A 12,460-nucleotide genomic window follows, 5' to 3' on the forward strand; every position below is an offset into this window, starting at 1 on the left:
CTGCTGAAAAAGGAACCAAATCACTCAGGGGTCTGCAGACTGAGATATCTACTGATCTGATGGCTTGGGTGTAACATTTGACAGGTTAGTTTTACTCACCACATTCAGTAGCATGATGATGCAGAAGTTGATGCACACTGCAGTCCCTGTAGTTGCAACCTGAGAGTTATTCCTGATTAAAGCCCACTTAAAGGCAGCAAAAGTGCTGACAGTCACGACACGGTAAATAACAATGCCAAACACAGCAGCAATCACCACACAGATCTAAAGGAAGAAAAAAAAAAAGAGAAGAACCTGAAAACTTTTGATAGAAGAAGCATTAGTTTCTCCCTGAAACTCTAAAATCTAAAAGTTGAAAAACACATAAATTTTAATTCCAGAAAAAGGTTTCTACATAGCTGTTCCATTATGAAGCATTTTTTATTTTTCACAATGCAAAGTATCTTTGAAATTATATTAAAATAATCTTAATTTTAAATATTTTCTTGAGAATGTCTCTCTTCCTCAGCCTTAATGTGGGAAACAGTGTTGCCAATGCTGGGAATTAGAAATGTTCCTTACATGCAGGTTCTGTGGTATGCAAAGGCTAGTCTCAAACTGATGTCTCAGCTTGATGGTATCATACTTTTGTCATGGATTTTGTGCTTTGATGATGTGCCCTCACACTCACAAGTACGAAGGTCTCCATTGGTAAGCACTGCTTGAACAAACAACCCTGGCAACCTATCCTAGCAAACTGTTTCTTTCTACAGTTCTGGAAAGATTCTGCCTAGGGAAGGTAACAAATTCAATTGCCCTTGTAATTTCTCCTCTGAAGAGACTTTCAGCAAATGTGAGAGCTATAATGTGAAAGCCATGTAGCTGAGCCAGGCTGCTAAATCACTTGTTGTTCCATATGCAACATCTGAGCACCAAATTACAACTGTTTTTCCATTGTGACCAATTTATGTCACAGTTTAGCAAGCCACCTAAAGGACAAATAGTTGGGAATTAGCATGGGTGACTCATCTCATAGAAACTCCAACACAGTACCTACCAGCTACCTAATTAGATGAGAAAAGAGTTTTTTCAGTAGAAGATACATGATTATTTGCCAAAGATAGGGGTATTCCAAGGTTATGCACAGACAACTTAAACCTATCAAAACAGAAGTGTATCTAACATAATTGAATGGGCAAAATTATTTTGAAAACTGAACGCTAATCAACCTCTTTTCATATTTTATTAATGACAGAACTGAATGACATAAAGGTAGTGCAGATTAAAACTAATTGTGTGTGAATGTGAAGGGCTATTTTGCTAGATTCTCTGCTACCACACTGGCAGCACATCAAAACATCATGAAGTTACTGAGCCAGAGGATTCCCTGCATAGCGGTGTGGGATAGAAGGAGCACTTTCCTTTGTAAATAGGGAATCGATAGCCTGGTTCAAGCCTTGTTAGTAACTGCACTGTGAAAATCAATGTCAGATTTTGAGAACTGCTCTAACTCAAAGTTTTGACAAGTGTCTATCTCCTTTGCTAAAAGCGACAACTATTAAAGAATATTTTTACGTAAGTGGGGGAAAATCCCGAGTTTTTCTAATGCACTGGAAACTCATGCTATGCCAGCAAGGAAGAACATCTTCAGTGAAAATAATCCTTGTCCTTTTTCAAGGTCTGGGAGCAGTTTGTGGTGCATGTAATTCAGAGCAAGAGTAGTGTCTCCTTTGAGCAAGATCTGTTACCAGCTAAGAAGATTAATGACTGACTTTGCAAAGAGTGGGCTCCTCATGCCCAGGGTTTAACTAATCACTTGACATACCAGGGCACAGCTCGTCTCAATAATGCTGTTGCCTTTCTTGCCCAAGATTGCTTTGGACAATTTTGGAGCCTTCAGTTTCTTACAAGCCCTCTGCCCTTTTCCCTCCCATCTCATTCAAACACTAAATTGCTCAGCTAGCCCACCCACCTGGCTCTCCACAGCTCCTGAAGATATACATGTATATAATTTTCCAACCTCCAGGAAAAACCCTAGAAAATTCCACCAGGGTCTGAGTTGGTGCCAGCTGTGTTTTCAAGATAATCCTAACTGCTGTTGTCATGTGAATAATAGTGAATAACAGATTCCATGAAGTTACAGGGATGGAGGTGTTTCAGCAGAAGTTCATGCAGCTCTGTTAGGAGAGGTTTTGCTGCTGCACTTAGTTCTACACTCTGGAAGGGGGAGATGTGCCTCATTTTTAGCATGGAATATTGGTTTCTCCATTTCAATTGCACTAGGAATATGAACCCTCTTTCCTTACCTCTTAAATACACTGAAAAACTAGGAGATATTAACATCGTTAAGCACTCTAGGCACCTTAGTTAGATTCTCTGTAGAGTTTAAAAAGAACAACTGCCTCCTCCATGACATCTCTACCAATCTCTCTGTGACATCTACACAAGAAAGGCAAGGAAATCTGCAAGTTAATTCAGTCAGCTGAAGCTGGTGCCTAAATGTGATAGCATCACTATTCCTGTACATGTGTTGTTACATCTAGCCTTACATCTAGTGAGATATATATCTATCTTACTGAAGGAAGACCTTAGCTATCGGTGAGACTCAGCAAAGAGTCTAGGACTTTAGACTTTAGGACACTCTTTTTTTAGAGTGTAGGACTTTAAAGAAACTCAGTTTTTTTGCTGTGTACAGATTTTCAGCCTGCAGTAAATATGCTAAAACTCTTCTAACTTTCAAGCAGTCACATCCAGTATCTCTGGGCTCCTTCAGCATAGATCATGTTATTCTGAACTTGTTCAAGTGGTAAATAAACAAAAGTTCTCAAACCATAAAAAATATTCCAGATGCAGAAACAATGAGTCTGCTGCATTTATCTGCAAATGCTTGATAAGGCTCAGGCTTCCCGGATATGGGGTTCATTCGTTCTTTCTTGGAGTACTTGGCTTCAAACTGTGGACGTATTTCCTCCTAAAGAACAGAAAGACAATGTTCACACACAGCATAGCTAAGAAAAATTCTGTAGAAAACTTCAGATCATTTATCAAATCACTGTTATTGGAAATTACATCTTTGAATTCAGCAGCTGGTGCAGCTACTATAAAAGCTGAGCTGGGAAATAAGGTCTCCTTTGTGAGAACTGGAATAATTCACTGTACCCATTAAACCATATTGGAAATATTTAGTAAAATACCTAATTAGCTACTCATCTAAACAATGCTGTAAGCCAAATAATTTCAAAATGTTAAGGTTGCTTTCACAGTTTTATGGTATTATCCCATTGGTGCTGGAATTCTACATCAAAGCAAGAAGAAAAAAAACCACATCCTTTTTCCTACTGCTGTTTGCTCCCTAATTAGTTAGCTTTTCATGATCAGCAAATGTCATCTACTACTGCTCAGTTCCTTCCTATACTTGGACAATATTATTAGCAGGAGCAACTTCCAGCAGCAGCAATGTTAAGCCCTGCTTTGCCATAAAAATTCACTTCTGAAATTAAACCTGGGGGTTTCTTGGTCTGAAGCTTGGTTACATCTCTTTACAGACCTGTCAGAAGACAGGGTTCACTCTAAGTTCAGGTAAGACCTCATGGTTTTCAGCTGCAGTAGGGCTATCCCACTTCTCTGACAACCAGGAGGTTCACCAACCTCCTGTGTCACCTCACCCAAGTGGGATACCAGGAATGTTCTCAGAGAACAGAGAAAGCACCAGCCTGAAAGAAGGGACCCTCACAGCTGCTGGCAGTCCAGGTACATGAAATCAAGTTTTACAGTGCTCTGAGGCATGCTGGAAAACTGGCTGGCTACAAGGCAGCACAAAGGCAGCTGTGAACTTGTTGCAGCTCTTCCCCCAGGCTTCTGCTGTGCATTTCTTTGTAACAGCCAAGAACCAGCCACTTCCAACTCTTCCACTGCATTTAACTGAACTCTGACTGACTGCAGTTAGTAAACAACTGCACCTTAAATGACTGCATGGAAATAGGTGAATTTTAGCTGTTCAGTTCAAGTCTTCAGAATGCAAATAAAAATAAGATATCCAAAATCCTGTAACGTTCTTGTAGAATTTCCCCGGTGGGGGGCGGGGGAATAAAAGGTGTGAAGGACCAGGTATTTCCTTACACGAACATGAAATGTCCTTTGAGTCAGCCGACAAAACTGACTTAAATCGGTGTCTCCACACGGCAGGAAACCCCCTCTGTGTGGGTGTGGGGGGGAGCGGCTGCTGCAGGGGAGGAGCCGTGGCCGGAAGCAGGGGCAGGACTAGGTCCCGTCTGATTGGCTGAAAAGCCCGGAAATGCAAAACTGGCGCCGAAGACCCCCATGAGAGAGGCAGCGCGACACGCCCCTCTCTCTCTCGCTCTCTCCTCGTGTTCGAGGCGGTCGTCTACCCACACAGCCTGCCGCCGCCATTTTTTCCTGCCGCGCGCTGCCGCCCGTCCCCGCTGCTGGGAGCTGCCCTGCTGCCTGCTGTTCCTGCTGGGAGCCGCCCGCTGCAGAACCTGCCCGCTCACTGCCTGCTCGCTCGCCGTGCCGCCTGCCCGCTCACTACCTGCCCGCTTGCCGCAGCCGCCGCTGCTAAAGCCGCAGTCCCGGAGTCCCGGAGCCATTTGCCGCAGCTGCAGCTGCCAAAGCCCCGGTCCCAAAGTCCCGGAGCCGCTTCTCTCTGGGGGGGGGGGGGCGACCTGCGCTTGGAGTGCCCGCAGCTTCTTTGCTCCCCAGCTCATCCTCCCTGCACTGCCGTGGTGAGACAATTCCGGCTACCCCAGCTTATAGGGGAAAGTATAATCCAGCCATTCGGGCATACCCCTCCCCTCTCCTTCCAGCACTTGAATAAGATGTGTAACTAAGGTGTACCCATATATGTTTAATGTGTTGTAATCACTCCTTTTGAACCTCCTGCCCCAAATTGCTTTGTTTTCCCCACAATAAACCTTGCTGTTGTTAGAAATTTAGTAAGCACTGAGCGAGTTATTCACTCAAAAAAGTCGGGACATAAGTTCCTGTATCCTCTGTGTGAGGCGATACCCACGTGTGGATCTCTCAGCAAATCCTGATAAGTTAATACACTCCAATAAGGAGATATAATAGGTCACGAATCGTGACAAAAGGTCATGTCTCATTCTCTCAAATTTCTAAGGTACTATCTCTATATAGTTAATTTTTAAATTCAACCAACCACTTGGTAACATGGTATTAAATAAGTTAACGGGCATGTATGCTCAGCTTCAATATCTATGTAACTAAGTATGTGCTTGAGGGAACCAGCTCTACACTAGCTATATAAAAAGGTTAAACGTGTTTCTGTGGAGACAGGGTATCACCTCATTCATGTTCTGCCTTGCTCAAACGGCTCTTGCCGTATCAGGGCTAAAGGCTTCTGAGGGAGACAATAATTTAGCAAGAGAAACAATGCAAGTAGTATTCCTCTGTACTCAAGGACACACAAAAGGACAGAGTGTAATAGCATTGAAGCAGGGAGCTTGAGAATTGCACCCTGTAGATTGTGCTTTGCCAGCTGACTTACCCAGCCACATAGAAGAAGCCCTTTCCTCTCTGCAGCTTTCTAAGTCAAAGTTTGCCTATATTCCGTAGTCTGCACTATAGGGGAGTCCTTATCCACCATGAATCTACCTACTATGATCTCTGGTCAATACAGATAATGCAAATGATATATTTACATGTACATCTATACGCAGAACTGAAGCTGCTTAATGACACTCAGCAATGCTGAGCACAGCCTGGAGCAGGAAGTGAATGGCACTGTATCAGACTGAGGTTAATGACATAAAGAAAGTGACACTGAAGTAAAAGAAGAAAAACACTGTAAATAGTGACTGAAGCCTTATTTCAGCTGCAAGTGCCAGGAACGGTGCAGCTGCTTTCTTGTTGCACATCCAGCCAAGACCCAGTTACTCTCTATGACTCCCACCTTGCACTTCATTCACAAGAAAATGAAATCCAGATATGCAGGTTTGAAAGAGCCAGAACATCTCTCCAGGCTGGGGACCACTGCAAGGGCTGTAGCATATCTGCCTTGGATGAAAATCTAAAGCAGTGAGGAATTCACAAGTTTGTATATCTGAACAAATATAATTCTCCTTCCCATTGTCTTCACTGTTTCAGTTCTTTGCCTCTTCATTTACAACAGAAAAGTGTAACAAAGGGATAGGAAGACTTATCATTTTATTTTTTGATCTATTGTTGGTAGGAATTGATAAATTTCCCTCTGAAGCAAAACCTTATTTTTCAATTTGACAATGAAAATGAAAGCAAGCAAAAGCCAGACACGGCAGATAAAGTTAATAAAAATAACAGGCTTCATTAACAAAAGCTTGTGACTTAAAAAGGCAATTAGAATTCTTTAATTGATTTTCTTGAAATAGCTAATGAAAGAAATAAGCAGATTTTGTCCAGTGATAACTGAATAGAAAGTAGAGGGGAAATTTAATTAGCAGTGATTTTATTAGAGAGCAGCACTTTTAGAGTAAAATTTTCATCTTATGGAGACATGCACAATTTCATAATAAAACTCCACAGGATATGTTTTTTTCAGTCTCCATCAAACAGATTGCACTCCTTCCTTCCTGCTTCTCAAACATGGATCTTTCAAATTCTTTATTCACAGGAGAAACCACACATATTTCTGAAGTATCAAACATGGATTAATGTGCACTGCCTTAGGCCAGATCTTTCTGCACTAGAAGACCTACCCTATGTTTTTTTGTGAAATATATCCTTTCACCTGATCTTTCTATCAAGGTGTCTTGAGTCCTGGAACAGGTGAATTCTTGCAGGAGTCCTATCCTTCCTAGTCCAAGAATATTTTGTCCCACATAGCCCAGATGTAGAAAGGAGATTTGTAAAAGATTGAAAAGCTGAATCTTGGTCACTGGGACAATGGTGGGACCCCCAGAAGTAAGTATCCTTGCAAAGCCTATCATCTGCATGTCATCCTGCTTGCAGCAGAAGGAAACAGCAAAGTGAAGAGGTGGACTTCAAACTAAAGAGTTGGGAAATTATCTCCACACTTGTTCACCTGGGACAGCTGCTTCCAAACTGTGACTGTCTCAGGTGCAAAGTCCAGCAAAGACCACAGTGCCAATAGAAAAGTGTAGCATCTGATGCTCAAGAAGAGAAGGCAGCTGACTTTTAGGAAAGGACATGCTTGAGTTGTAGGTATGGGCACTGGCATCTGTAGGATCTTCAGAGGAGACACCTCTGGCAGGCAATCAGCTCCCACTCTTGGGATCCCACTGAATGCTGAACAAAGAAGGAACTGGTGTCCCAAATGTGAGTAAGATACTGATGCTCTGATGACTGGTCACCTGAATCTCTGAGAAACAGTCAGTTGACTTCCTATCGACTTTAACCTCTCACTTGAGACATAAATGTACCATCTGGCACACTATTTCTGAAAAGACTGCTACCTCCTGCTGTACAGACTTATAAAAATCCCTCTAGAACTGTAAGAAGGTGCAATGAATAGCTCTGAAGCAGGTATGCTCACCACTGCCCAAGGCACCTGACTGAGGTCTTGTTGACAGAGCTAATTGGAAAAAGCCTGGTGTAAGAACAAAAAACCAGCTGACTATCAGCAGGGAGCAGGTATCCTCTGAAAATTAACAACATGCATACGTCATCCTGCAGGCCAAGCTGAAATAATTTGACAGTGAAACAAAACCATCTCTTAGAAAAAAGAATGTTATTTGATAGACGTAATTAAAAAAAACATACAAAATTTTTATGAGGGTGGATTCAATGACCAGAAGGTCTTTCAGGCTTTCTGGCTGGAAGAGGAAAAAGCTAGCAACTCTATTGACTTCTGTCCTTTCAGGGTTTATTCCAGCTAAAGGCGTAGTTGTCGATGCATGGTAATGCTCTTCCAAAAAAGCTTAAAAAGCTGAGAGTGAATCTTCCATGGGAATGCTTTACTCTAGTCTCTTCAAGAGGACATTGGCAACATTATAAGCAGAGTTTGAGCATGTGCATAAGTAAGAGAGGGAAATGGAATGGAGAGTGGTCCTGAATGGGCTTGGAGCTGTTGTGCTCACACCTGAGCAAAAGACTCCTCCAAGCATTACCACTGCAGCCAGAAATAACTTAGTTTTACAATGTGAAAAAACAACAGCAACAAAACAAAACCAAAGGTGAAACAAAAAACCCCCCCAAAGTCCCAAAACAACAACAACAAAAAAAAGGCAAAAAAAAAAAGCACAAAGCATCACTTAAGGGACAGCCTTACCAGGAAATTCAATATCTGTAAATGAACTGATCATAGAAGATTCAGGTGGATGGCTTTATAAATCAGCATAATCCCAAATCCAGGTAGGTTAAATGGTGAAAGGTGCAGAAATACAACATCCCAAACTATAAACATCTGCAAGACCAGGTTTCCTGGGAAAAACATAAAGAGGGCCTCATACTGTACTTGCTTGAGCATTTTGTTAGTTTAAAGGCTCTTTCTCACTCTAGGGACACTGAGTTGCAACAGCCTTACCAGGAAATTCAATATCTGTAAATGAACTGATCATAGAAGATTCAGGTGGATGGCTTTATAAATCAGCATAATCCCAAATCCAGGTAGGTTAAATGGTGAAAGGTGCAGAAATACAACATCCCAAACTATAAACATCTGCAAGACCAGGTTTCCTGGGAAAAACATAAAGAGGGCCTCATACTGTACTTGCTTGAGCATTTTGTTAGTTTAAAGGCTCTTTCTCACTCTAGGGACACTGAGTTGCAATCCTGGCTTGGAAATTGCAGTTTGGCATATCTGTCTTCTGCCCTAGCTGTCGGCAGCAGCAGTGGCTTTTTGAAACTAGCTGGGAGGGGACATGATCATTGCAATTCAGTCCTTATCAATATCTGAACCTCAGGCAGGACTATCTCGGTGTTGTAACTCTGTGGTTCATCAGCACTGGCCAGACCAGGCTGTTGATCTCAGAACAATTAAATCAGTATTAGAACATTTTCTAAATTTATGACAGTAGTCCTGAAGTATCACCAAAAACAGATAGCATATGTGCACAAATAATTATGTTCCTGTTGATATAAAGAAACAAATTTCCATTTGTGTAAGTTATCTTATATTATGTTCTTGGATTATTTTCTTGGTTATTAAGCATTAAAAAAAAAATAAAATTCTACCAGTAAATGAGCAATTACACCATTTCATGGACTCACTGAACTACACTGCCTCCTAGAGACAAAAATCCCATAACTCAGAATTCTGTTTCTCTGCTGGCAAGAATAATGGAAAAGAAATTCTTCCACAGAGGCAGCAGTATGTAAGTCTTCAACTGTGACCACTACAGCAGCCTCTTATGATCACTCCAAGAGCTTCAGGACAGTCTCAGTGCACATCTGCATGCCCACATCCCAGACAAGAAGCACTTTTTCCTGGCACACATGCCACACATACTGAGTCTTGCTTTCTTCTTCATAAAAAAACCTGATAGATCCCCTTAGACCTTAGCTCTCAGCCTCCAGAGGATGCTGCTACTTTCCGGTAACCACCACGGGAAGAGGCTTAGGCTGTTTTTCACTGTTTAGTTTCTTCCTTAAGGAGATTTTCTCTATCAAGAGAGGATGAATTAAGTCCTTTGAGTTGGCTCATCTCCCTCAGTCTCCCCGCAGCACCATGTACTCAGGAAACCAGCACCTGAACATTCAGAAGCTGGTACATGCCCCTCAAGGCTTTCTCTCCATCATTGTTCTTACTGGCTACCTAAAACAGTGGATAAAAGCCTGTTTGTTAAAACTCATGGTACCCTGGGTTGTCAAGAGCTTCACTGGATTCAAAAGCAAAATTTGTTAGCTCCCCACAAAGTGCATTTTTTTCTTGACATCATCCACAGTAACAGCCACTGATACGTTGAAATGAATTTAGATTTACAAAAGTGTAAAAACAGAGGACAATTTGGCCTGGGAAAAGTTTCTTCATATTCCAGATGAAACTTCTGAGGAGAAAAATGCTTATTTCCTAGTTTATGAAGATGTGACAAATGAATTGAAAACAAATCCAAAAGGAAAACATGCTTATGCTGTTAATCAAATCTTTCTGTATTAAAGATTAAGAAGTACTTTTTGTTTTTACAAACCTCTTCTTCTTCCCAATCTATCAAGTCCCAGTCATAAGCAATCACCGCTCGCCTTCTTTTCCAGAACTCCAGGAAAACTGTTGCTGGAGCAAATAGAAAGAAAACATAAAATTGTTTATAAGTCAAGAAAATGTTAAATGTCATAACAGAACTGTTGAATGAAGTGATAACATTATTTTAATTTCTTTGCATAAATGGGTTTCTTTGAACAGCAAATCATGCTGATGATCAAAACTGCTTTCAAAAAGCCTTCTAAGGATTACTTTGCTTGCTTGAAATATGATTGAGGCTTTAGAGATTTCATTCAGTGCTAAATGAGAATTCTTCATTTCTAAACAACCAAGGGAGGACTCATAAAGAATAAAATTATTCCTGTGAGTTATCATGTCCAGATATAGCAGATTTCTGATGAAGCTAAAAGTTTCTTGTGGCTATTGTAGAAACAGCAGCAACTTTCCTTCTTTGAAAGCCGTTTACAATACACAGAAACTAGAACCTCTAGGAAACACATTCCTGTCCATGTGCAAATTTGTAGAGTACTACTGAAGAAATGTAAACTTTTGACCTCCACCTTTCTAATCCAAACAATTCATTTTACACTACAAGAGTGTGTTTGTGTGGTGTGGTATTAACATCTGACAATGTCATGGTTTGGGACAACATGACAATGAAAGGAACATCCCACACTCTGGGATGAGGAGCACAAAGCTCCTGGGTTGAGACAAAGGACAAGGAGGGTTCTTCACTGATTAACAGGCAAAACAGACTTAAGTTGGGGAAAAAAATAATAATTTAATTTCACACTAATCAAAGACACACAGGACACAGACAACACACAGAGCAGGGCTTGCATGTGTTACCCGAACCTTCCCTTCTTCCCGGGCCCAAACTCCTTTGTTCCCCATTTCTCTCCCTCCTTCCCCCCAGCAGCACAGGGGGACAGGGGATGGGGTTTGGAGTCAGTTCAGAGGCTGGTGGTTCTTGCTGTGCCATCCTCCTCAGGAAGAAGGATTCCTTACAGTCCTTCCCTGCTTCCCCATGGGTCCTTCCTATGGGAGAGAGTCCTCCACGGGTCCTTCTCCATGAGTCCTTCCCACGAGGTCCGGAGCTGCTCCAGCCTGGGCTTCCCACAGGGTCACAGGTGCTTCGGGAACAGCCACCTCCCCTGGAGCCCAGGTCTTCCAAAGCTGCATAATTGGAGTCCACTGGCAGCAAACCAGAGTCCATTGGCCAAGCTCACCCCTCCTGGTGCCTTCAGGGAATGTTCCACCATGTTCCTCCAGGAGTGCAGGGGCACAGCTGCCATCTCACCATACCTTGCGGGGAAACTTCTGTTCGGGCACCTTCTTCCCCTTCTTCATCACCAACCACCAGCACTGTCCATCACAGCTCTTCTCCCCTCAAGTGCTTCTCTGCTCAAGGTGTTATGTTGATTCTTTCGTATGTTAATCCCTGAGGCCGATCTATTGTCTGTCTAATTGCTCCTTGGCTGGTTTTGGAGCAGGGGGAGCTTCTCAGCTTCTTACTGGAGCCACTCCTGGGGCCCCTCCCCTGATACAAAAAACCCCACCAAACCAAACCAGAACAGACAAACATTCTGTATTGTACAGCCCTCATTGACAGAGCTCAGGGTAGCATACTATGGCTGTACATGCCTGTGTGTCCATTATGTGATGGAAAGAACAATCAAGAAAGAACTCAGTTATAAAATAATATGTTCATATTCTGGAGATTAATACTGAGTCTGTTTGTAGTTCCGGGTGGCCTTTTTTTTTTTCTTTTGCCTTTTTTTTTTTTTTTTTTTAATTTGTTTTGTTAAAAGAGTGTAGAAGCTGCCAAATATAACACAAATCAAAGGAAAGGCTTCCTCTCCCACTCTGAGATTTGGCTCTTCCTTTTATTGCTCAGTGGAAAGCATCAGGCTGTTAACCACAGAGAACACAAAGCTCTTTGTTCATAAGCTAGCACAGCATCACCTGTAAGGGTGTCAAAATAGCCTGGCAATGTGTTCCCCATCCAGTCCTAAAAGGATCTCCTTTTATGGACTATCTGCATTACCTCAGCATATTGATAATGATGTGACAAGATACTAAGCACTGGCACAAATTTGTTGAATGTGAAATTTTATATTTTAATATTTTAGCCAATGCAGCTGAGATATGCTTAGAAAATGAACACTGTGAGCAGACAAGGTAAGATATCAAAAGCATGTTTAAGTTGGCAGATTTGTGGTTTTAAGGCATTTTCATATATCATGTAGTCCTTTTTCTGAAACCTGGAGTTATGTTACAGCAGGTAACCAGACTTTTAAAAATAATTGCAGTATGATTGGTTTGGATTAGCAAAACTAGTAAGTGCTAATGAGGTTCCACTGCTGCTGA

At 41.9% G+C, this 12,460-nt stretch overlaps 1 protein-coding gene across 1 annotated transcript in view; it reads right to left on the minus strand.

Annotated features, from left to right (window-relative positions):
• ANO4 (anoctamin 4) overlaps positions 1 to 12,460 on the minus strand; it is a 190,764-nt gene that overhangs the window by 25,815 nt on the left and 152,489 nt on the right. The window contains exons 15-17 of the mRNA XM_009999042.1: positions 10,080 to 10,162; positions 2,810 to 2,950; positions 100 to 264 (exon numbers count right to left, since the gene is read on the minus strand). Of these exons, the coding sequence (XP_009997344.1) occupies positions 100 to 264; positions 2,810 to 2,950; positions 10,080 to 10,162 (389 nt within the window). The remainder of the gene's footprint in view (positions 1 to 99; positions 265 to 2,809; positions 2,951 to 10,079; positions 10,163 to 12,460) is intronic.

Source organism: Chaetura pelagica, unplaced genomic scaffold, assembly GCF_000747805.2.
Source record: "Chaetura pelagica isolate M959 unplaced genomic scaffold, ChaPel_1.0 scaffold725, whole genome shotgun sequence".
Taxonomy (NCBI): domain Eukaryota; kingdom Metazoa; phylum Chordata; class Aves; order Apodiformes; family Apodidae; genus Chaetura; species Chaetura pelagica.